This window comes from Hemitrygon akajei, chromosome 31 (assembly GCF_048418815.1).
Source record: "Hemitrygon akajei chromosome 31, sHemAka1.3, whole genome shotgun sequence".
NCBI classification, from domain to species: domain Eukaryota; kingdom Metazoa; phylum Chordata; class Chondrichthyes; order Myliobatiformes; family Dasyatidae; genus Hemitrygon; species Hemitrygon akajei.
In genome coordinates this window covers 15,953,581-15,979,662 of record NC_133154.1, presented here as the reverse complement: position 1 = coordinate 15,979,662, position 26,082 = coordinate 15,953,581, and the positions used below count along the sequence as shown (strand labels likewise).

The 26,082-nt window shown below is 46.3% G+C and overlaps 2 protein-coding genes across 11 annotated transcripts in view; one reads left to right on the top strand and one right to left on the bottom strand.

Moving 5' to 3' along the window:
• The window catches only part of LOC140719429 (myosin phosphatase Rho-interacting protein-like), a 290,247-nt gene that overhangs the window by 146,769 nt on the left and 117,396 nt on the right, over positions 1 to 26,082 (top strand). For all 10 annotated transcript variants that reach the window (XM_073034091.1, XM_073034087.1, XM_073034090.1 and 7 more), the window contains one exon: positions 564 to 647. In XM_073034091.1, coding sequence (XP_072890192.1) covers positions 564 to 647 — 84 coding nt within the window. The remainder of the gene's footprint in view (positions 1 to 563; positions 648 to 26,082) is intronic.
• On the bottom strand, positions 5,414 to 5,827 carry LOC140719302 (profilin-3-like). The gene has a single exon (XM_073033834.1). The coding sequence runs from the start codon at positions 5,825 to 5,827 to the stop codon at positions 5,414 to 5,416; it is 414 nt and encodes a 137-aa protein (XP_072889935.1).

Genomic DNA, 26,082 nt, shown 5'->3' with positions numbered 1-26,082 from the left:
TCTTCAACAGTGACCTCTAGGTTCTCCCATAAGAGGACATTTTCTCTGTGTGCAGCCTGCCAAGATTCCTCAAAACCTCGTATATTTCCGTTAAGTCCTTGCCCCCTCCTCAGGACTAGGGAATAAAAGTCTGGCTTCTCCACCCTTCCTCATGAGGAAACACACTCACTCCAAGTGTTAGTCTTGTAAACCTCATTGAATTCTGATGAGGCATTATTAGCCTTTCTTAAATAAGACCAATACAGTTCTCCAGATAAGGTTCCACCAATAATAAAGCACTTTTGTATTAAGTTCTTCTCACAATAAGCAACAAAATTCTGTTAGTTAGCTGCACCTCAAACTAATCCTTTGCCAATGATGTACCATGACTCCAGATCCCTCAGCATCTCAGAGCTCTTCAATCTGCTGCAAGTATTGAGATCACGTAGCTGGGAACTGCTCATTTATTAATAGCCATTTGTAGCTCCAAATATAAATACAATTGGGTGTTGACAGAAGCTGAAATATAAACAGGCTTTCCTTCAAACCCTAAATACACGTGTTGGCTTCCATTTCCCCGACAGACTGACAGAGGATTCTCAAACAGGGCTGCTTCAAGCTCGCTGAACAAAGACGGCCGTTTGTCGACAGCTGGCAAGCACAGCAAGGTAAGGTCACTCTCGTATCCCGGTCTTGGGTCGCGGGTGACACTGGCGAGGAGGTGGTGATTTCCCACCTGGACGGAGAGGGGGGATGGTGAGTTTCCTTATCAAACTGTATAGCTGGGCCTGGATGCTGGGAGTGAGTGTTTCTTAGGTGTGATGATGAAGGAGTGTTGTGATATCAAATGAATGATTGGAAAGTCTGGCTATTTGCAAGATCTCAAGGACTGAGGTTGCAGCTACAGTGTTGTATATTGAACTTAACTGCAGCCCATCCAGTACAGAACGGTGCTGAAAATGAACATTATATAAAGAAGCAGAAAATAGAAATGCAAGAAGTTATGTTAAATCTTTATAAAGCATTGGTTAGGAATTGGGTGGGTAGGTTTGTGTCCAGTTCGGGGTCTCACACTAAGCAACGATGCGGGGAGTAAAATCTGTTCAGGAGAGGGAGTGGTGGGGATTGATTCATGTGGTACCAGGGATGTGGAACGTTGGCTGTGTGGGGAGAGGGAGAACGGATTCAGGGCATGTGTCATGGATCCTCGTGAATTCTTACAGTGAAACTGTTCCCAGCTGCAGACAGGTCTGTTACCTGATGTTACTGTTATAAGTTACCGTAGATTCCGGATTATAAGCCGCTACTTTTTTCCCACATTTTGAACAGCTTTGAACTCTGCGGCCTTTAATCCGAAGCGGCTAATACATGGTTTTTTTTTCATGCCGCCTCGTAAACATTTTGCCTCGTAACAGTAGACCAATAAAATTGATGAGTAGTTCACAGAGGTCCAATGAAATTGTACGATAAATCAAGCGCACTTTCACAATTAAATTATTGTAAATCAGTCATTTGTACTCACCCTCATCAACATGGAAAATACTCGAAGAAAAGCAAGACCCGAGCGCGTCAGACCCGATTAGACCCGATCGCGTTACGCAAGCGCGTCAGACCCGATTAGACCCGAGCGAAAACGCTGCTTTTAAGTTAAAGGCTCGCAGTATATATATTTTTACCAGTCGCTAGGAGATATTGGAATGTTGTTCGTGCTGTTCAGTAAAAAAGTATATGCAACGTAATTTGTGTTACCGATACGTATGTATATTTAAAAGTAGCGGTGCGGCCTAAAATCCGGTGCGGCCTTTACAATTAAAAAATTGATTTTATTTCTAAAATTAGAGCCAGCGGCTTTTAATCAGGTGCGCTCTGTAGTCCGGAATCTACGGTAATTTGTAAAGACTCAGAGAAGAGAGAAGGATTTTTTAATGCAGTGTGTATCCTATCTATTTATACTTATAACAATGCAGATGATGGACGTTCCAGGTTTGTTACCAATGATACACACATGTTATGAAATTTGTTGTTTTGCAGCAGCAGTGCAGAGCATGACAGTCTTTTGTCACCAGTACAACCTTCTATGTGGTGGTGAGCTGGGGCAATGGCATCAACACAGGTGATGCCAACAGGCTCAATAAACTGATTAGAAAGGCTGGCTCTGTTATAGGAATCAAACTGGAGCCTGTGGTAGAACAAAGGACCCTACGGAAAATCCTGACAATGTTTCTCACAGTCTGCATGCCACTTTGGCCGAACAGAGGAACGCTTTTAGTAATAGACTAAGACAACTGCGCTGCTCCAAAGAGCAATATAGGAGGTCATTCTTACCCTCAGACAGTAGCCTCTATAATGAATCAAGTTATAGCCTGAGAAGTGATGACCCCCTCCTGTTAGACTGTTTGAGTAACTTATTTTTTATTCTTTCTTTCTTTCTTTCTTTTTTTCTTCTCTTCTCGTATTTGTTCATCTGTGCACTTGTAATGCTTTGGGATCAGTAAAGTATCTGTATATCTAAATATTATAGGTTACAACAAGAAATATACAAATAAATAATTAGTGTAAATAGAGAGCATGTTATGAGGGCATGTTGTTTATGGTAGGGGTTCCCAGCCTGATGTCCATGGACCCTCGGTTAATGGTAGGGGTCCATGGCCCTAAAATACTGTACGGGTCCCTTGATGGTAGTAATGAGAAGAGTGGCACAGTGGTGTAGTGGTTAGCTTTACAGCACCAGCGACCTGGGTTCAATTCCTGCCACTGCCTGTAAGGAGTTTGTACGTTCTCCCTGTGACCATGTGGGTTTCCTCCCACAGTCCAAAGACCTACTGGTTGCTAGGTTAATTGGTCATTGTGAATTGTCCCGTGATTACACTGGGATTAAATCAGGTGTTACTAGGCAGCGCGGCTCAAAGGGCTGGAAGGTTCAATTCTGCGGTGTATTGCACTAAAAAAATGTTCGTGTCAGCTTCCAGATAAGCAATCCCATTAGTTTCAATCCCCTTGTGTGTATTTTCCCTGTATTCTCTCTCTCTCACGTGACCAACAACTCTCCTTTGATTCTTCTGCCGCCTGCCAATACTATGATCTGGATGATGGGGTGGTAAATTGGATTAGTAAATATGCAGATGATACTAAGGTAGGTGGCGTTGTGAATAATGAAGTAGGTTTTCAAAGCTTGCAGAGAGATTTAGGCCAGTTAGAAGAGTGGGCTGAAAGATGGCAGATGGAGTTTAATGCTGATAAGAGTGAGGTGCTACATTTTGGTAGGGCTAATCAAAATAGGACATACATGGTCAATGGTAGGGCATTGAGGAATGCAGTAGAACAGAGTGATCTAGGAATAATGGTGCATAGTTCCCTGAAGGTGGAATCTCATGTGGATAGGGTGGTGAAGAAAGCTTTTGGTATGCTGGCCTTTATAAATCAGAGCAATGAGTATAGGAGTTGGGATGTAATGTTAAAATTGTACAAGGCATTGGTGAGGCCAAATTTGGAGTATTGTGTACATTTCTGGTCACCAAATTATAGGAAAGATGTCAATAAATTAGAGAGAGTACAGAGGAGGTTTACTAGAATGTTACCTGGGTTTCAGCACCTAAGTTACAGAGAAAAGTTGAACAAGTTAGGTCTTTATTCTTGGAGCATAGAAGGTTGAGGGGGACTTGATTGAGGTATTTAAAATTATGAGGGGGATAGAGTTGACACGGATAGGCTTTTTCTATTGAGAGTAGGGGAGATTCAAACAAGAGGACATGAGTTGAGAGTTAAGGAGCAAAAGTTTAGGGGTAACACAAGGGGGAATTTCTTTACTCAGAGAGTGGTAGCTGTGTGGAACGAGCTTCCAGTAGAAGTGGTAGAGGCAGGTTCGATTTTGTCACTTAAAAAAAGATAGGATAGGTATATGGACAGGAAAGGAATGGAGGGTTATGGGCTGAGTGCAGGTCAATGGGACCAGGTGAGAGTAAGCGTTCGGCACGGACTAGAAGGGCTGAGATGGCCTGTTTCCGTGCTGGAATTGTTATATGGTTAAAGAGTCAATAACAGCGGCAGGAATCTGGGGCATGTCGGGGGGACCCACACACAGTCAGAAGGACTGTACACACCTCGCACCTGAGGTCAGGATTGAGCCTGGGTCGCTGCAGCACAGTGCCACCCGTGGGTAGTGGAAGCAGGTGGGATACAGTCCGTGTTTGTCACCTCTGAGGCCAGCTCTACATTCCAGCGACTGACACAGAGAGGAACAGTGCAGACTCTCAGCACTTTCTGAGCCGCCTGTTTACCCAGCTCGCCTCGAGTGTATGGAATCACTGGACCCCTGAAAATCAGGTTTATTATCACTGATTAACGTCATGAAATTTGTTGTTTTGTGTCTGCAACACAGTGCGATGCATAAACAATGCTATAATTTACAGAAGTGCATAAATAGTAAAAGAGGAATAGTGAGGGAGAGTTCATGGGTTCATGGACCATTCAGAAATCTGATGGCGGAGGGGAAGAAGCTGTTCCTGAAACGTCGAGTGTTGGTTTTCGGGCTCCTGTACCTCCTCCCTGGTGGTAGTAATGAGAAGAGGACGTGCCCTTGTTGGGTTCTTAGTGATGGATTTTTGAGGCACTGGTTTTTGGAGACGTAGTTTATGGTGGGGAGGGTAGTGCCCATGTTGGAGCTGGCTGGGCCGATAAAACTGGAGCACTAGGGTCCTGTGGAAGGTACAGACCCAGCCATTAACTGTGCAGCGTGGTCCATGGGCTGTGGAACAGAGGCAGTGCCGCGGAGCAGTGACTAGACTCTATCCTGTAGCGTTAACTCTGAGCTGTGACACAATAAAGGAGCTGTGAGGTTTCAGCTCTCTGTGCTGCTGCTGGGACTGGGGGGCGGGGGGGGGGGTGGGGGAGGGAGGTTTTCCCTCGCTGGCCATCTAAGCCATTCGCAGACCAAGCTATCCAGCCTCCCACTGCGAGCAAGCCCAGGAACAAGCTGTATGAAGCAGCGTGCTCCGAAGATCCTGTAAACAGGGCGCTCAAAGATCCAAGGAAGAAGGACCAGAGACAGAGATCTGAGGCTGAGCTGAGGAAGGTTCAAGATGAGAAGGAGCAGACATTTTCATCTGCAGATCAGAACTGTGGTCTGTAACAAGTAAATACATTGTGAAGTTCTTTAACTGGAAAACAGTTAGAATATTGATCAAGGGACAGAGGAGCGATGTACCAACATTGAACAAACTTCAAAGGAATAGGGTGACGAATTGCTGGTGGGTCTAGATAGGTGGGGGTTCATATGAAGCATAAACATTAGCACTATTGTATCGACCCAATGCCCTCTACTCTGTTTTTAATCCTATAATAACAAAAATAACACCAATTAACAGAATTGTTGGTAGTTAACAATTTATTACTAATCTGGGTTTGTAAAAATGTTTTCAGAATCCCTTCCCCGACTTTAAAACCCCTTCTCCTTCAGATAGTTGTCCATTTCATGGACCTTCTTGTTGAGGAGTCCCCCGTGGACCCCTCGTTTGCCCATGATGAACACCATGATCTTGTTGGTTTTGCCGATGCAGATGCTCTTGCCTTGTCCGCCCTTCATCCTAACATCCATCACCTCGTCGTTGTTGACCAGGAGGTTGTCCCTGATGATGGAGCATTTCTTCCCTCCGATGGTGATGCCCGTTTGTAGGAAGGTCTTGCGGTCCTTCCCTATCAGCGTGCTGACCTCCTGCGGGGAGATGGCAGCCAATATACCGCCGGGTTTGGAAGCCCAAACGGCCTTGTTGTTGGCGTGGCCCACAATGGCAGCGTCTTCCACGTTCTTGTCCTTCAGTATAATATTGATGTAGTTCCTCCAGTCCGACATCTTCTCGATTGAAGATTGGCTTCGAGTACTAAGTGGTCTTGGCACTGTCTCACTCAATAATGTGAGGACAGTTAACGGGCAGCAGTCCAACATCACCATGCCATTGTGAGGTCAGAGTGACTTCACTCCATTATGATTATTTATGTCATGCATTGTTCTGGTGACTTGCTTTACTTCATATAATTGGTTGTAGTTGAAACAGTTGGAGTTTTATTTCAGTCACTGGGTGCCTTCCCACTTCCCACCCGTCCTTGAAGCCATTGAATCCCATTGAATATGAGTCCCTTGCTTTTCAAAGCACTTGCACCAAAAAAACACCCACCCTTTTAGGCCCATCGCCAGCACCAGGTGATCTTGTAATGGAAATGCTCCCACCATTCTTCACAACATCATTAAGTTGCAGTTATAACTGATGATCAGGCCCTCCTTCTGAACCTTTGCTCACCAGGAGCGGTAGAAGATCATCCGATCAGAGGGGCTTGCGTCACTTTGCCTGTGTTCATTCCGCCCAGACATGGACAATTTAGATGAATCCAATTTCTCAACCTTTGGGTTACTGAAGGTGATCACGCAGGGGAGAGGGCTTCTGCCTCCACACTTGTTCATGAAATGAGCTTCACAGCCCCACCACTCTTGAGGTGGGCCCTTGTCCTCTATTCCCTTCAAATCCTTATAAATCTGTGTCCCCCATTACTGGCCTCTTTACAGAAGGAAATAGATAATTCTTAAAGATTAAAGATCCTCAAGAATAGATGTATTTGTCACATATACATCAAAACATGAAGTGCGCCATATACCAAGACCACCTCTCATAATCTAAAGCATCTGTATTAAGTCTCTTTCTGCCAGCCCGTCTCTTTTGTTGACAAGAACAATCCCAGCATAGGCTGTGATTCCCTGTCTCCAGACACCTGAAACTTTCCTCTTCACCCTCCATACACAACCGCTATCTCAGTAATGACTTGTGCAGTCCTGGCATGAGCTTCCTGCTCTTGGACTCCATGCCAGGCCAATTAAGGCAAATTTCCTGTGCGTCATATCTACCCGCAATGCTGACTTCGGTGATCGGATGCACCAGGGACTGCAGATGATGGAATCTGGGCTACGCACAACATGCTGGAGGAACTCAGCAGGTCAGACTGCATCTGTGGGAGGAAATGGATAATCAACGTTTCAGGTCAAGACCTTTCATCTGGAATAATGGAACAGCAACTGTCCTGTCCCTTCCACAGATGCTGTCTGACCTGCTGAGTTCCTCCAACACTTTGTGTGTGTGTGTGTGTGTCTTCAGAGACCTGTGAAAATACACACTGAGCACCCTTGGTGTGCTAATGCTGGTGTCCTCCCATTATTCCTTGAACTTACCTTACCCTTTACAAATGTGTATTACCTCCCATTTCCCCACTCGGAATCCCATTTGCCACATCTGTGCCAGGGACTGCAGGTGCTGGAATCTGGAGCAATGAACAATCTGCTGGAGGAACTCAATGGATCGAGCGGGATAGGAGGGAGGAAGTGAGATGTTGATGCTGCAGGAGTGAGTCAGGGTCGAAGGTACCTTTCTGCAGCCTGCAAACACAAGGGCAGACATTAACCTTCTGTCTCTAAGTAATGTTTATATGAAAGGAATAGAACGGGAGGGAGCTATTCAGTGAATATTTTCAACTATCAATGCACTCCTTTCCTCAGCGGCACCTTAATTTTGGGGGCAGGGGTGGAATTTCAACTTGAGCATTTTGCATTCAGAATTTAAGATTCAAATTTACTTTCTGGCGTGTAGTCCGAAGCACACGATGAAATGCGCCATTCGCTTTAACGGCCAATGCGCGGGGTCAGAGGCGAGAGGCGGGCTGGTTCAGCTCGCTGCCTTGCAGGGTTTGCTGGAGTGAGGCTGTGGCCTGGCACTAATGGATTTCCGGACGGGCGGCAGCGATGCCTGGCGTTGTGAACTTCAGTTCTGAATGCTCCTTGCTCGCTTTTTTTGATTTTGCATGATTTTCTTTCTTTTTCTTTCTCTGCACACTGGGTGTTTCGACGGTCTTCTTTTAATGGGTTCTATTGGGGTTCTTTGTCTTGTGGCTGCCTGTAAGGAGGCAAATCTCAAGGTTGTATAAAGTATGCATACTTTGATCATAATTGCACTTTGAACTTTTGAACTTTGAACCAGAGGGTGTGCTGGGGGCAGCCCACAGGTGCTGCCACCCTTCCCAGCACCAACGTAACATGCAGAGCAACACAAAACACAACAAAACAGACGTGAAGCAACAAAAGAGCAGTAGCAAAACACGCTGCTGTCCTCCCCTCCTTCCCACCCACGTACATAGTCCCCCAACCCCAGCACAGGTGGCCTCCAGCCTCCAGCGGACTTGGGACTCGCAGACCTTGGGCCTGCGACCTCCCTAGCGGACTCCCCGAGGTTCACAGGCTCAGGCCCTGGCCAATGGGTCTCAGCTTCCAGACTTCCGATTTGACCCTCGAGCCTCGATGCTTCGCATTGACCCCAGGACCTCACTGGGGGGGTCATCTGCTTTCCAATCCGGGTGTCACTCTGGGTCAGCAAGTGCAGTGTGAAGCTGAACAGGTCTTAGTCAAGTTAAACTGAGCTCTGGCTTACAGAAGGGGGGCGAAGTTTTCAGCAAACACCATTGCTTTGTTACCCTAAGTCTGCAAATTCTTGAAGGTTATCCTCTCTGTTCAGTGTTTTGTGGAGATTTTTGGGAAGACTTTTTAATTGGTCAGTTGCTGCCTGACTTCCTGAGTTCCTCCAGTGTTTTGTGTGCATTGGCAATGGTGTTCACACTCTTGGTTTGTTTTTGCATTGTGCTGGTGGTCTGCCCCACCTCTTCAAACACAACAGCGAAGGCACCAGAATGGAGGACGTTCGCACGAAGGCTACGTCCACACTAGACCGGATAATTTTGAAAACGGTTTTGCGTAAAAACGATAGGTGTCCACACTAGGCGTTTTTAAAAATATCTCTGTCCACATTGAAACGGAGATTTCGGTGAATCTCCTCCTACTGCGCATGCGCAGGACACATCTACCGAAAACAAGCGACATGTTTGGTGTCGAATCTCGCCGTGAAAGGGTTGGTGCGCTTTTGTTCAGTTACAGACTAGAAAAACTTAAACGACGGACAGCTGTTGGCTCTCACGCAGGAGGACTTAAAAGTAAGAAAAAAAACAAATACCGGAGTGTATGGAGGCAACCGACAGGGAGTTCACGGACAGTATGACCCGGCTGACGACGAACATTGAAAAACTGACGAATTCTGTTGCATTAATAAAGCCTCTTGTTAAATGTATAAAACATGTCTGCATCAGTGTTATCTTGTATTTCCATACAATGTTACATTAGGCTGTTACACATCTATTGTCAGAGAAGTACTTGCATAAATAGGTAAACCACCTTCATACGAGCAAGGACAGAAAACAGGGCAAAGTGAGTATCCTTATTTATTCAGTAAGTTATGGGTCAAAGTATTTGGTGAGTACATTTCTAACTCTTCTGGCTCCAGTTTCGTTGCCGTCTGTTCTGAAATTGTTAGGTTGCGTTCAAGAAAACAATGAAATGGCGCGCTGCCGTCGCCATCTGTTCCGGCACATCATGACGGCGTTTTCAGATTTCTCCGGCTACCCCGGCCAAGCAGCGTTTTCAAAATTGCACACTCCAGAGAGCGTTTCTGAAAATATCCATTTTCAGGGGACGAAAACGCCGTTTTAGTGTGGACGGAGGGTAAAAACGAAGAGAAAAAGCTTCGGTTACGGATTTATCCGGTGTAGTGTGGACATAGCCTAGGAGTGAGGGCAGCGCTGGGTTCTGGTGAGAATGTGTCCCCCCCCCCCCCGAATGATGCGATGTGCTGCCTGAGCTCCTGCGCTCTTGTAGGTCTGCCTGATCCTGTGGCTGCTCGGTTCTGTGTCCTGTCACCTGCCTGGCCAGAGCCTGAAACTTCAGCGCCAGCCCAGTTTGTGGAAATCCCCTTCGCAGTCAGAGAGCACTGGTGGAGAATAGAACTCACAGCTGACCTATCAGACAGCAGTACAAACCAACTGGTTGTGTTCCACCTCTCAGTCGGCTGGGATTCAACGTTTTCTGTGATGCGAGTTGACAGGGTGGTTCAGAAGGCGTCTACTGTGTGGCCGGCATTAGTCAGGAGGGGTTGAGCTCAAATCATGTTGCAGCTCTCTTACTTTTTTTCTCTCTACGCACTGGGTGTTTGACAGTTTTTTTTTTAATGGGTTCTTTTGCGTTTCTTTGCTTTGTGGCGGTCTCTAAGGAGATGAATTTCAAGGTTGTATAATGTATACATACTTTGGTAATAAATGTACTTTGAACTTTGAAATAAATCGAGGAAAAGCGGACCTGGCTGCATTGAAGATCTTTGGGAATAGTTTTGTTTCAAATTTGCCAATCTTTGAGAAAGGCTGGGAATCCCTGTTAGTGGTATTTACGATCACCTTTGGCTGATTATCATTCTAGACATGCATAGCTGTCGTTTAGTGTTGGAAACAGAACATGTAATGTAATTGAGTCTAAGAAATCTTCCTGGTTCATCTACCTGCAGTATATTTCCTCATTTAGTTTCCGTTCCTCGTATCCATTCCCTGCCGTTGATTGAGAATAACTGAGAGACACTGAAGAAGAGTGTTCCTGCCTCACACCTCCAGGTGCTCGGGCTCAGCCCTGACCTCGGGTGTGTGAAGTTTGTATGTTCTCCTGTGACAGTGTGTGGTCCCTCCAGGTGCTGTGGTGTCCTCCCACGTTCCACACACACGTGGGCTGTTAGGTTGGAAATAGAGAGAAAAATGCAGATGCTGGAAATGTGGCATATAAACAGAAAACATCAGAAAAACTTACTTGTTTCCACCTTGTCTCTGTCCTTTCTCCCCTGGTCCTTTGATGTATCTGATGCCCATAACACTTCAATTGCAATTTGCTTTCACATCCTAAGGATGTTCGGAGTCCTATAAATTGTTCTTTAATGTGATGATAATAGTTATAACAACCTTAAGGTTGTTATAGCCGGGGGTGGTAACGGGGATAATCTCCCACTACCTATTATTAAATAGCCTCTGACAACCAAGTCCAGCTCCTGGGCTTCACGTGTGGCTTAGCTACTAAGCCTGGCGCAACCATTTCTGCTGACAGGAAATGGGGCAGAGTTGGAATACTGGCACCTTAAAACCAGTCGTTTCGAGCAGATGGGGCTCATCAACCGTAGTTGGCAGCTCATCTAGGAGAAGGGAAACTCTGATCTCAAACCTCCGCTGCCTCGTGAGGAGTAAACCCCGAGGGAAAAATCTGGAGCTGAAGTCCCTAAGGCAGTACTACATTGAGTTCAACGCTGACTGGCAACCCCTGCGTCGCTGCTGGTGCCAAACTGTATCAGTCTCTGCCGTTCCTCATTCCTTTCGGTTCATCAGATGCGTGGAGATGGGGAGTTTGCTACCTGGGCAACTCCGTGCTCTCCATATCGCACTGCCCTGACTTGTTTAACTAGACTGCTAGGAAGCAATATCCATGGTCAACTCTGACCAACGGAGGCCACAATAGTGGAAATAATTAAAGGGAAGTTGATGGATGTGTTAGGTAGAGAATATAATGCAGATGTACAAGAGAATACGGATGAGGCTGAATGGGACTAACAGGATTGGTTGCTCACAGAGAGCTGGGATGGACCTGATGGGCCCAATAGCCTCCAGTGTTGTTGGAAGTTGAAGATCTGGAGCAACGATATTAGTCTTGAGCTTTTCTCTAAGTGGGTTGTAAACAATGGGCCGAATGTCCTTATTCATACATATCGATCTGTCTGGTATCTGTACAATCAATATTATGGCAGATTTTTAAAATTTTTTATTGAGGTACAGCATAGAATAAGCCCTTCTGGCTGTCCGAGCTGTGCCACCTAGAAATCCCCCAATCTCAGGATAATTTACAATAACCAATTAATCTACCAGCCGGAACATCTTTGGACGGTGGGAGGAAACCAGAGCACCCGGAGGAAACCCACGCAGTCATGGGGAGAATGTACAAACTCCTCACAGGCAGCAGTGGGAATTAAACCCGGTTCACCTGCACTGTAAATCTTACTGCATCTGAATGAACATTAATGTTGTTTAAAGAAAATATTGATATGTAATAGATAATTAGTCCGAATTTTCCCAATTTTTCTCTCAGCCAGTGTGTGGTCCTATAATCATTCCTTTCTGTCAGTCACTTCTTGAGCACAGTCACTCAGGAGATCTAATCAGTTCCAGCAGTTCCCTCTGGGCAATTCTTACCTCTCAACAGTGCCAGTTTTTACTGAAGGCCCCAGGACTGGTGCGGACTATCAGAGGGCACCTTTAACACCTCCTACCTGCTTCATTTCTGATTGCTCCAAGCTGCCCCCTCCCACGTCTGACTGTCTTCAAATCAGCCAGGGGGCCTGAGATCGCAATACGGCTCCTGATTTCCATTCCAGGTGCTGTGGTGACCTGGAAATGTCAGTGGAAGCAGACACAACAGTAACTTCCCCAAAGGACACAAGAGATCGCAAATACTGGTATCTGGAGCAACACACAAGTAGCAGGAGGATCTCAGCAGATGAGGTAGCATCTGTGGAGGAAAATCAACAGTTGATGTTTCAGGCCGAGACCCTTCATCAGGATCCAACATGAAGGGCCTCAACCCAAAATGTCGACTATCTGTTTCCCTCCATAGATGCTGTCCGACCTGCTGAGTAAATAAAAACTTTAAAATGTCTCCACACTTTAATGAAAAAGTAGGGGAAGTGGAACTGCACAGGCATTGTATTGAGCCAGCATAGACCTAGTTTGTCAAATGTCAGTCTAAGTTCCATTTCCATTATAACGAGCAGGATCAATGACAGCGCCAACCTCCCAAGCTTTCAATAATACACACCACAATTTTAATCAGATTGTGTATTGATTTCTCAATCATTTAAAATCAATAAGAATTCAAGCAATTCAACAATGATAATTTCTTTTTTTTCAAGCTCAGTTCAAACCTGTAAATTTGAGAGCCCAATATAACATAAATAGCCAAAATTTCACTGTGGCATGAATAGAAGTGTGTTCTTCATAGCAATTAGTTGTGTATTTCCCAAAACCACTTTTTAATTTAGACCGTTATGTCAAACAAAAATACAGTGCAGTAGAGGGATAATTATTATAATCAACATGTAAACCATATGTTTCTATTTCTTTTTGATCTTTCTTCCAATGTCTTTCCAAACAATTAAATAACTATCAAGTCAAGTATTAGCATTCCTGGCTAAAGGAAAAAGGACATGAAGATTTAGAGGAGGATTGGCCCGTTCACAGAGCACTCGCACGGGCGGAGTGTGCTGACTTTTTGCAGCCTGTGTCAGTAGCAAGGGATTTCAGTTTCATCTTTCTCGTAATTCTGTCCGTCAGAGATGTATTTGTTCTCATTTTGTTCCCTTTCCAAGTCTGTGTTTTCATCTGCTTCCTCACTATAAGGGTGAAGTGCACTGAATCCTACCCTTCTGGCACAGGTTCGAACCCAGCCCCTATTAACTCCTGAAGTGCAGTCTGTCTGTTTTCCTCTTAGTCTCTCTGTCTCTTCCTCTGCCCTTCCTTTCCTCCCTTCTCCAGTCTCTCTTTTCCTCTCTCTGCTTTCTCTCCATTCTCACCCCTCCTCCCTCTCCTCTCCCTCCACTCCTCCCTCTTTTCTCCCCTTTCTCTTGCTCTCTTCTCTCTTCCCACGCTCTCTCTCTCTATTCTCTTGCCCACTACTTTGTCTATCCACGCATTTTCTCTCTCTCCACATTCTCACTCTTTCCTCTCTCTTTACTCCACCCTCTTTCCCCTCTCTCTCTCCCCCTTTCTCTTTCCTCCCCCTCGCTCTCTCACTTTCTCTGTCTCTCCCTCTCTCTCCCCACACTGTCTGAGGAAGCTGTTTACATTATTGTCTCCCCTACCCCTCTACTCTGATTTTCATTCAGAGTACTCTGTCTCATTACTGAAAATTCTGCACACTAACCATTTGTAAAAAGCAATGACTTTTGTGTTGCTGACTATCAATAATTTCCCTCATTAAGTCTGTTCCATTTCTCTGCTGGACTGTTACACAGGCCTTCCATGACCAAAGCTTTGTAAATTCAGCCGTGCTCACTGCCTGTGCAATCTTCTGTGAAATAATTCAGATGTAGAATTCTAGTAGTTTCACTGCAATTTGTATGAAAATTGAAGTTGAGATTTTGCAAAGGAAATGTAATTTCTGAATCCAGTAACATCACTCCAGAGCTTCATCCGAGGTCTGTGGTTGTGGGTGAGTCCACATGGTTGTGAGCATACATCCCACTGGGGACACTCACAACTCCAGCGCTTCAATAACGCCAGGAGCCCGACTCGGAAAGATGGTTTGTGTCTTTGGTCCAACCCCTATAGTGAACTCCAACACCTTCCCACGCGCGCTCACGCACGCACGCACGCACACACACACACACACACACACACACACACACACACACACACACACACACTTTCTCTCTCTCTCTCTCTGTCTCTCTCTCTCCCTCCCTATCTCTCCATATCTCCCCCTATCTCTCTCTCTCTCCCTATCTCCCCCTATCTCTCTCTCTCTCTCACTCATATGTGGTATATCAATATCCTGGACCAGAGACTGCTACATTGGACAGGCATTGAGCATGTTTCCATGATTAAACTGCACACTGCCAGGGCAAACCAGAAATGATAGATGACTACAGAAGTTCGTGCTTTGCTTAGACATTGGGAACAAGGACGACTCTAAGGTCAGCTACAGCTGTGCTCTCCCATGCCATCAGAAAGGCAAAGCGTGAGCACGCACAGAAAATCCACAGACACGTGGCGGATGTGGTAAAGGTATACGAACCATAACTACCCAACGTTCCCTTTTCCTTGCGGCTGGGCAGACCAACCGTTGCTCTGACCAGCAAGTTTTGACACAGCCTGTAACGTGCGGCGCATTATATAAAAGGAAATTCCAGCTGCGCGGCAGCGAAGGCTAAGTGCGCGTGAGCGTTGTGGTAACTGCTCGGCCACGCACCTGCCCTGCTCGGAGGGGACAGCGGGCCCACACCTTGTGTTTAAGTGACCGGTTCACAGTTGAAGTGACTGTTGGTGTATTGCACAAGGGACATTTAATGCACTGAATTCTGGATAATGTGCTCCATGTAGAGTGATAACTCATGCGCCTTCTTGCTGCGTTTTATGGAACTTGAGGATGAGTGGCTAAAGAGAACAAGGAAGGGATTGTCTGGGAATGAAACAAGGGTGCACTGACACATTTTGTGTGTAGGGCTAGAACCAAGTCCGTCAGCATCCGCGAAGCTACTTTACACCCAGATAGTTGGATTCCCACACTGATGCTGAAGCTCAAGCAATGGTCATCTCTTAAGGGCACACTCCCCCATGGCAATACTCTGCCACAGAATGAGGCAGAGACAGCTCCTTCCCTCATTCAAAAGGACATGTCAGGAGGGAGAGCCTGTGTGCCAAGGAGAAGAGCCTGGAGGAAGGTGGCTAAGGTTACCTCCTCCAGGATGGGGAACCCGTACGGGAGAGAAACGTGCCCTCGAGCTATGTCAGAGCATTCCACACCCATTCCCGGCTGCTGCAATGGGATTTCTCACAGGAAATGACTGTAAGCTGACATCCTGGTCATTCCAGTGAGATGCCATCATGAGGAAGTTGAGAGATGTTGAGGCACGCCACGAAGGTTACTACAGCCGGGATGCATTCATTCACAAAATCAGCGCTGCAGGATGGGAGAGGGATTTGTGAATCATCTGGGCTCCCAGTCTGATTATTGATGAGTCATGTTTGTGTTCCAACTGAGCTTGCAGAGGTACTCGATTTGCATTTGGAATTATGATTTTGCAATCTTAAAAAAAAAAGCACCTCTCTTGAAGAGAGAGACCTTCACACTCCTTCCTCTGCTTAGCTGGATGACGGCCAGGGATATTTCCTCAGTGACTGTCCTCCTCCTGCTCCTCTCTGCTCTTCCTCTGGCACGGGTGCAGTGATAGTTGCTGAGACTTGCAGGAAACCGCCAGCCCTAACTGGTCCCAGGTTACTATAGAGGTCCCAAACCGTCCTGCAAGCTAGTTCAGACCAGAACGGTGCTTCCAGTAATGGACAGCCGAAAGCATTGTCTTTACTGAGGAACAAGTATCTCAGTAGCTAACTGCTGGAGATGGCACTTCTTAGCAGCTTAATCACTGTGGTCGGTTCTTCTCCACTTCTGAAGAAGCCCAATTAGGCTTTCATCTGTCACCAGAGAGTCTCTTTAAACTCTCTAGAGATGCTTTAATGGTGACCATCTTCAGGAAGATAAGGCAAGTCTGATTTCAGTAACTACCACAATCTTTTTTTTAAACTGCTGGAGCAACTCAGTAGGTCAGGCAAGATCTGAGCATTGACAATCCCTCCAGAGATGCTACTTGACCCTCTGTGGTCCTCCAGCAGATCGTTGCTTGCTCCAGATTCCCAGCATCTGCAGTCCCTTGTGCCTCGAGGAACTAACGTTGCTGCCACAGAGAAGAACCTTCTCATTGGCCTCCTCCCGGCAGTTGAAGAGCAGCTCTTGAATTGTACTGACATGATATTCGCAGTCTGATGACTCCAAGAGGGGTGGGGGGGGGTGGAGATACCTAAAGAGAGGGGTAGGGCGCTTCTTCCCTCCGCTAGCCTACAGTTCCCCCTTGGGCAAGGTGTAGCCCCCTGATCGGGATCACGTGAAGCATGAGAGCAGATGGCCATATGAGCAGCTGGTGCACATCGCAAGTCCTGGTTATTTGACCACTGACGCCAGGCAGACAATCTGTGAAGAGCATCGACAATGGCTGGGGTCACCCGCCTTGTAACGACGCTGCCCAGCAGAAGGCAACGGCAAACCACTTCTATAAAAACATTTGCCAAGAACAATCATGGTCATGGAAAGACCATGAACGCCCACGTCAGACGAGGTGGCACATAATCAACGAATGAACAGTGACTTCAAGAGAGGTACAAGGGAGAAGCACAGACCATCAAAACCCTTTACTAATCTTACTAAAGCCATTCACCCTGTCAATTGAGATCTATTGTGGAATACCCTCCTCAAGTTTACCTCCTGCAGAAACTCATCCCTGTTCTACATCAGCTCGACGAGGAAAGGTTTCCATGAAAAAGTCCCATCATAGACCTGGTCTCAGTGCACAGCGATGTCAAGTCAGCTGTGTCATTGTCCCAGTGCTTCCCTCGATCTTACACAACACTGCACCCCAGCTCCAGCAAATTTCCCCCTGGGATGGAGCTGAGCTACATGACTAGAGAGAAACTCATTCACAGAAGCTTAGGAGGGGCTTTACATTTAACATCTCCAACAATAAAGTTACATAAGAAGATCTTGGAAAATGTAGACTACTTGAATTGAATTGACTATTTCTTACATCCTTCACAGAGTTGAGAGTTAAGGGGCAAAAGTTTAGGGGTAACACGAGGGGGAACTTATTTACTCAGAAAGTGGTAGCTGTGTGGAACGAGCTTCCAGTAGAAGTGGTAGAGGTGTTGGATAGGTATATGGACAGGAAACGAATGGAGGGTTATGGGCTGAGTGCAGGTTGGTGGGGCTAGGTGAGAGTAAGTGTTCGGCACGGACTAGAAGGGCTGAGATGGCCTGTTTCCGTGCTGTAATTGTTATATGGTTATACATGAGGAGTATGTTACGTTACGTCTCCATCTGAATGTACAATGTGCAAATTATAGTAATTTTGTAATAAATAGTATGTTCAGTAAGATGTACAACAGAACAGTCAATATGTTTTAGAAGTACAATTGTGTCAGCATGAATTAAGCAGTTTGATGGCCTGGTGGAAGAAGCTGTCCCAGAGCCTGTTGGTTCTGGTTTTTATGCTGCGGTATCTTTTCCTGGATGGTAGCAGCTGGAACAGTTTGTGGTTGGGGTGACTCGGGTCCCCAATGATCCTTCGGGCCCTTTTTACGCACCTGTCACTGTAAATCTCCTGAATAGTGGGAGGTTCATATCTACAGATGCGCTGGGCTGTCCGCACCACTCTCTGCAGAGTCCTGTGGTTGAGAGCAGCCCAGTTCCCATATACAGCCAGTCAGGATACTCTCAGTTGTGATCCTGTAGCAAGTCCTTAGGATTTGGGGACTCATACCGAACTTCAGCCATCTGAGGTGAATTTTGGGAGCAAATATTCAGCAATGACAAACACTGAAGCTCACTGTCTTAAGATTTTTGAAGGTGTTTGATTAGCCACAAGGTAGTTCTAAAGCTGCTGGTCAGACCTAATGTCAACAGGGTGTCTCTACAGTTGAGAACATTTCAAATGGACTTCATTAGTTTGAAAGTGCAATAGAAGGTCATGCAAGTCAAAATAGAAGTACATGTCCTCCTCTTTCTTGAACTCAGCCACTCAGTTGCTCATTTTAATTGGAATGACTTTCTCCCAATTAATATTGAGCTGACTGGTCTATGGTTTTCTGCACTTCTTTCCAGTTGCAGTTTTCTCAATTCCAAGGCACAGAACTCAAGCCCTGGGAAGATATGACTAACATAACTGGAATTACTCCACCTATTTCTTTCATGGAGGCAATAATGCCCTTGAGGGTTAACTATTTTTGCACTGTACTCTCCTCTATTACCAGTCCTTTACTGATATTTCTCAAAAAACAGTATATTTTCATAAAGTTTGCATATATAGAGAGTATTCTCATGTTGCCATTCACATTACAAATAATATCTTTCCATTTGCATACAGAATTTACATTACATCTGCATGGGTGTGGATGTGTTTGTGTCCATCTGTAGGCATGTGTGTCCATGTGTCTGTCTGTGCACCAAGAGTGTCCCGTGTTTGTGCATGGGTTAAATTTAATTTTGGACTGTTTGCCACTTGACCAGGATCTTGCTCAGACGAGGTCAGAAAATTCACACACATTAATGTGGGAATTATCCACTATCCGGAACTGGGGTGGAAGAGAGTCATCCTGAGGGACTGTCAGAGAAACTTTACATCCATTACTAGTTTTCTTAATGCTCCCCTTTCACATCTTTTACATCCCTTATATTTATTCATCCAGTCGAGTGGATTTCTACTTTTCTTCATATTAGTGTAAACTCGTTCTTCTGGCAATCAGAGTAAAATGCAGTGGGATGTTTGATAACTGTGGATGGTACTAAATAGCTCTCTTAAGTTTGTTCCTTAGCCGTTTATTTCAAGATTCAAGATGGTTTAATGTCATTTCCAGTGTATAAGTGTAAACAAGAACAAAATAATTGCTACTCTGGAGTTGAGCACAATAACACAATGAGATAAAGAACACAGTAAATATGAATATAATATATAATAATATAATATAATATAGCTATATTGTCACCAAACAATTGATACTAGAGCGTACAATCATCACAGCGATATCTGATTCTGTGCTTCACACTCCCTGGACTACAAATCGATAGTAAATATAATAAACATTTAAATTATAAATCATAAATAAAAACTAGAGAAGGGAAAGTAAGGTAGTGCAAAAAAACCGAGAGACAGGTCCAGATGTTTGGAAGGTACGGCCCAGATCTGGGTCAGGATCCGTTCAGCTGTCTTACCACAGTTGGAAAGAGGCTGTTCCCAAATCTGGCCGTACGAGTCTTCAAGCTCATACAAGATAACAAAGGTCTCTGTCTGTCTGTCTGTCTCTCTCTCTCTCACTCTCACTCTCACACTCACACTCACTCTCACTCTCACACTCACACTCACTCTCACTCTCACTCTCACACTCACACTCACACACACCAGATTGTATGTGCATAAAGTGACACCAGGTACAGGAATCTGTACTTACAGTGAATCTGACGGGAAGTGATAAAATTAGTGGTGGTGGGTTAGTGGGTGGATCAGCCTTATTGTTTGTGGAAAGTAACACATTGCAGGGGAATTATATGGGATGTACATAACTGCATGTGATTGTATAGTGATGGACATACTTATGGATTGACTGAACATCCCCTGTGCCTAGGATCTCTGACCTGCCCCTGTTTGTAGTCTTGATCCATTGTTGTGAATGAACAGGGGGAGGGTCTTTGCGCGCACCCGTTCGGGGATGCTTTGGGGCTCTGTGTGCCGAGGAGTTCTACAGCCTAGGGGCATTGTATGCGTGCATTGTCTCCATTCATAATGTTCTTGGCATGGAGCAGTATCGTGACTCTGTCCCCATGTCCTCAACAGCACCTCATTTTCTGGCCTTACACTTCATCCTGAGTATTTTGCCAAACTCGGGTAAAGTTTGATTGAAGTTAACCATTTCACATTTTTGAGAAAATAACCCTTTATGTAATCTATCTTCGTGTTTAACCCTAGGAGTGCAGCAATTATTCCTATTTGTATGCCCTCTAGGGTTAATGTATTCTCACTGACGTAGATATCCAGCACTGTTCAGAACTACAAAGGCTCCCTGTAAGACCATAGATATAAGAGTAGAATTAGGCCATTTTGCCCATTGAGTCTGCTCCACCATGGCTGATTTATTGTCCCTCAACCCCATTTTCTTGCCTTCTCCCCATAATCTTTGACCCCCCCCCCCTTACTAATCAAGAACCTATCAACCTCTGCTTTACATATACCGAATGACTGGCCTCCACAGCCGCCTGTGGCAATGAATGCCACAGATTCATCTCTTCCCCCCCCCCCCCCCGCCTTTGGCTAAAGAAATTCCTTCCTCATCTCTGTTCTAGTATTCTGAGGCTGTGCCCTCTGGTCCTAGACTGCCCTCACTATGTGAAAACCATCTTCTCCACGTCCACTCTATCCAGACCTTCCAATATTTGAGAATCTGTGTTGGTTCTTTCATTCCTTCGATCATTCTTGTGAACCTCCTCTGGACCCTCTCCTTTTAGATAAGGGACTTAAGACGGTCTGATCGATGCCTTGTAAAGCCTGTAACTTCTTGCACAAAATCTATCTCCTTGGACCCCAGTCCACCAGATTTAAAAGCTAGCATTATATTTTGATTATTCGCTGTGCCTGGCTTCATTTTTCTTGAAATCCGTAACCCAGAGAAGTCCAGGTCTCTCTGGGTCACCGGGCTTTTCACCATTAAGTAATTGTTCAATCCTTTTGGCAAGTTGTTCTGCGTCAAAATCCAATCGTCATACATTGGCTTATTGTCCAAATCTGTCAGCCCCTCTACAATGTTCTCACAGTGCAGCCTGTCCTTCTGTCACTTGTAACCTTGCTGTCCCATCATCTGTGTTGTTAATAAATATGGAGAAACGGTGATTGGTTTGTTATTGCCATCACCTGCACCAAGATATCGTGGAAAACTTTTGCTTGCATGCCATCCAGGCAGATCATTCCACACATACAGTGAGATGGTACAAAAGGAATATTTGTGGAATATAATATCTGTTTCCCAGGGTTGAAATACCTAATACCAGAGGACATGCATTGAAGGTGCGAGGGGGTAGGTTCAAGAGGGATGTAAGTTTTTTGCTCAGAGGGTGCTGGATGCCTGGAATGCGCTGTCTGGTATGGTGATAGAGGCAAATACATTAAAGGCTTTTAAGAAATAGGCACACGGATGTAAGGAAGATGGAGGGGTTAGTGTTTGGGTGTTTTTGATTTGCTGTTTGGCCGGTTTGGTGCCACATTTTGGGCCGAATGGCCTGTTCCTGTGACGTACTGTTTTATGTTAGAGTTACAGAGAGGCAGACTGGTGCAAGAGCCACGATGAGATAGACTGAGAGATCGAGAGTTCATGCTTACGTGGTACAAGAGGTCAGTTCAAGAATTTCATAACGGCAGGATAGAAGCTGGCCTTGAGCCTGTGGTATGTACTTTCTGGCTTTTGTGCCTTCTGTCCGATGGAAGGGTGAATGACTGGGGGGAGACGGGTCCTTGATCACAAACATGAGGACAGCTGCAGATGATGGAAATCCAAGGCCAAACACACAAAGTGCTGTAGGGACGCCGGAGGTCAGGCACCATCTGTGGAAATGAATGGGCAGACAACGTTTCAGGCCGAGACCCTTCATCAGGAATGGAAGAAAGGATGAAAAGTCCTTGACCATGTTGACTGCTTTCTGGAGGTGTCGAGAAGTGTAAGCAGAGTTAATTGAATGGAGGCTGGACTTTACGACGAACTGGAACGCGTTTGCAACCTTGTGCAATTTCTTGCAGCCGTGGGCAGAGCAGTTGTCACACTAAGCTGCTCTGGGATGGAATATTTTCTACGATGCATCTGCAAAAATTGGTGAGGGTCATGTCAAATCATCCTTGCTGGAATAGTTAAAATATCAGTGCATCATGTGTGGATTTGGTCATGCTAACCTAACGTTGTCAGGTTAGAGAGAGTTGAGAAGTGACTTATGAGGATGCTGCCTTGGCTAGAGAGCTTGAGTTAAAGGGAGAGGATGGCGATGCTGGTGAATGAGGGGTGACCCCATAGAAATCTATAAAATCATGAGGGGTATGCATAAGATGGAGAGTCCGAGTCATTTCCCCAGGGTTGGGAGTCCAAAACTAAAGGGTACATATACAAGACAAGAAGTAAGAGAGCTGAGAGGTAACTTATTTACATAGAGGATAGCGAGTACCTGGTATGAGACAGACAGTCAGACAGACAGACAGACATACTTTATTGATCCCGAGGGAAATTGGGTTTCGTTACAGCTGCACCAACCAAGAATAGTGAGGAAATATAACAATATAAAACCATAAATAATTAAATAATAATAAGTTAATCATGCCCAGTGGAAATAAGTCCAGGACCAGCCTATTGGCTCAGGGTGTCTGACACTCTGAGGGAGGAGTTGTAAAGTTTGATGGCCACAGGTAGGAATGACTTCCTATGACGCTCAGTGTTACATCTCGGTGGAATGAGTCTCTGGCGGAATGTACTCCTGTGCCTAACCAGTACATTATGGAGTGGATGGGAGTCATTGTCCAAGATGGCATGAAACTTGGACAGCATCCTCTTTTCAGACACCACCGTCAGAGAGTCCAGTTCCACCCCCAACAACATCACTGGCCTTATGAATGAGATTGTTGATTCTGTTGGTGTCTGCTACCCTCAGCCTGCTGCCCCAGCACACAACAGCAAACATGATAGCACTGGCCACCACAGCCTCGTAGAACATCCTCAGCATCATCCGGCAGATGTTAAAGGACCTCAGTCTCCTCAGGAAGTAGAGGAATAAAGGAATAGGAAATGAGGTGCCAGAGGAAGTGGTCGAGTACAATTGCAACACTTAAAAGGCATTTGGTTAAATAGGTTTATGGAGGAGAGGGGCTTGGAAGGTTATGGGCTGCATGCTGGGAACTGGGATTACGGCTGGCATAGACCAGATGGGCCGAAGGTCCTCTTTCTGTGCTGTGTTGCTCTCTGACTCTTTCAGTGTTGAAAATACGCAGCAGGGCAGGCAGCTTCTGTGTGTGTGGGGACAGAGTTAACATTTGCACAGCTCAAAAACTCGAACTATCCTGGTGGCCAGTTCCACCTTTATCTCCACACCCCCACCAACGAGCAGGGTAATGGACTAAAGGGGCTGGTTGCAGCTCTCCAGCACACAGGGTACGCTCAGATGGGTGTACTGTACGTGCAGTTGCCATTCATCCTGTCAAGAGCTAAAAGTTTGCCCAGGGAGCCGAGAACTAAATAATGGGCCCTGTGATGATGTCCGCTCAGCACAGAGGGGCTGGAGTTCGTAAACAGCTTTCCCCCCCCTCTTTTTCTCTCAATCTGACGATTAAATGCAGATTGCGGGGAACAGGGAGAGATGGATCGAGTCCAGGCAGGAGAGGTTCAGCTTCCTTCAGCATCATTCTTGGCACCGACTTTATGGTTGACGGAAGCGTGCTGTACTGTGCACAGTATGTTCTGTGTTCTAACTAGCAGTGTTCTCACTAGTTGGTTGTGTAAGGGCCTGGGCGTGCAGTTCAAAGCAGTAGATCAATGTACCCACGGTGTAGGGGGCTGTTCATGACACCAGAAGCAGTTGAGGATGGAGGAGAGGGGTGGATTAATGGGGGTGAGTATTTGTGAAGCTACAGGAAAAGAGATGGGGAGTCGGACACATGGATTGCTTCACAGGGAGCTAGGATGCACTTAACAGGCTGATTGGCCTCCTCTGCTGTTGTAACATGGCGGGTCTTACTAATTTAGTTCTCCCTTCACCCATAGCAGCTGCATCCCTGTTTCCAGCCAGCACCCCCTCTTCCCTTCCTATAACATTCATGTCGAGTCCTTCCAGTTCAGCCGTTTAGTAGAGAGCCTGTTAATGGCTGGAACGGAGCCCATTTCGGGGATGGCCTTCTAACTGTTTCGTTCTCTTGTTCTTTGATCTTACAAAATAGTCAGAGGCTTTTCCCCAGGGCTGAAATGGTTGCCACAAGAGGACACAGGTTTAAGGTGCTGGGGAGTAGGTACAGAGGAGATATCAGGGGTAAGTTTTTTACTCAGAGAGTGGTGAGTGCGTGGAATGGGCTGCCGGCAACGGTGGTGAAGGCGGATACGATAGGGTCTTTGAAGAGGCTTTTAGATAGGTGCACGGAGCTTAGAGGGCTATAGGTAAGCCTAGTAATTTCTAAGGTAGGGACGTGTTCGGTACAACTTTGTGGGCCGAAGGTTGTGCTGTAGGTTTTCTGTGTTTCTGAGTGGTACTGCTGCGTATTGGAATCTTTGAGCCCCTATACGCTGGCTCTGCTACCAGGTTGCATGAGAAGCTGGGATCCCGGGGCCAGGGGCTGACTGCGCCGCTGGCTCCCCCTGAACCAGGTTGTCGCGCTGTCCCAACATCTGGAGCCGGCCAGTACCTACGCGAGTGTCAGGCACACGGCCTTCTGATTGGACGAGCGCGGGGTGGGCGGGTTCAGGAAGTGCGGGCAGTTGCTGAGTTTTCCAGTGAAAACAAAACTTCGCCGAGAAGTTCGGGCGGCGGGACCCGGGGCGGCCACAGCATGACGGTAACCTTCGACCCCGCTGAGGGTCTCCGTTCCCGGGGCGACAGCGTGTGCGTGTGTGGGTGGTGGGGGGGGGGGGGGTGTCGGCCGGTGCGCGCGCCCGGCTGCGCGGGCGGATGGGAAGCGCGCGGCCTGCGCACCGCCGAGCGGCAGTTGGGTGGGCGCGGCAGCGAGGGGGCGTGAGCGCGCGCTCTCCAGTGTCAACGTGGGACGCGGGCGCGAGTGCTGGCGCTGCTGCCGCCGGCGGGAGTGGCCCCGCGGGCGCGCGCCCGCCCACATGCCCCCTCAGGCGCACGCACACGAACACCTGCGCGGAGCTGATGTTACTTTGGGACCTTCCAGTATTGAAGATTATAAGTACAGTATAAATAGGGCGGCGAGTTACCCATGGCAGTGGTATCTGCTTTGTAAGTCTTAAGTAATGATACCCATGTATGAGTGTGTCTTTTGATTCTATTACTCTATATTCTACCTCACTTTCTGTGCACGTTCTGCTTCTGCCTCTCTCGCATTCTTTTTTACTGTTTCACTTTTTATCTTTCTCTTTAGGTTTCTGCCAGTCTTTCTCTCTTAATTTTCCTTCTTTATTTTACAGTGTGGCTCTCTCTGTGGCGTGTCTGTTTTCTTTTTTCTCCCCCTCCCTCTCTCCCTCCTCCCCCTCTCCCTCTCTCCCTCTCTCTTTTTTTTCTCTGTGGTTCTCTCTCTGATTCTGTTCCTCTCTGTGTTTCTCTCTCTCTTTCTCTCTGTGTTTCTCTCTCTGATTCTGTTTCTCTCTGTCTATCTCTCTTTCTCTTTTTCTCTGTGTTTCTCTCTCTCTCTCCCTCTCCCTCTCCCTCTTTCTCTTTCTCTCTACTTGGCCATGGACTGTGACAGTGTAACACTCTTAATCAAAGGAACCAAACGGTTAAACCAAGATCGTAAGAGTCTGCGTGCAGGGGAAGTGTAAGCAGCAGGAATGTCCCCAGAGGGAGTTCTCGCAATGACCATCTGACATAGAACGTACATCACATTAATGGGCTGCTGAGCCTGGCTGGTTCAGGTTGGATTACACTCCAAATGAGACTCTTCTCGCCTCTCTGTTAACTTCGCCTTGCTTTTCTACCTTCCTCTTGTCTGGCTTCTCCTTAAATGCTCCTTTGCTATTTCTGTCAGTGGTGACTTCTGCAATCTCACTGCTCGTTCTAGGCAGATTCAGCTTCTTGAGGGTGCCCAAAATACCAAGGAAAAAGTCCAAGACATCCAGAGGAAAACCTCCAAACCTTAGCACAAGAGTTGAGTATTT

Bases quoted from the DNA above. Each gene is read 5' to 3' on its own strand.
- LOC140719302 (XM_073033834.1), bottom strand. From the start codon at position 5,827: ATGTCGGACTGGAGGAACTACATCAATATTATACTGAAGGACAAGAAC.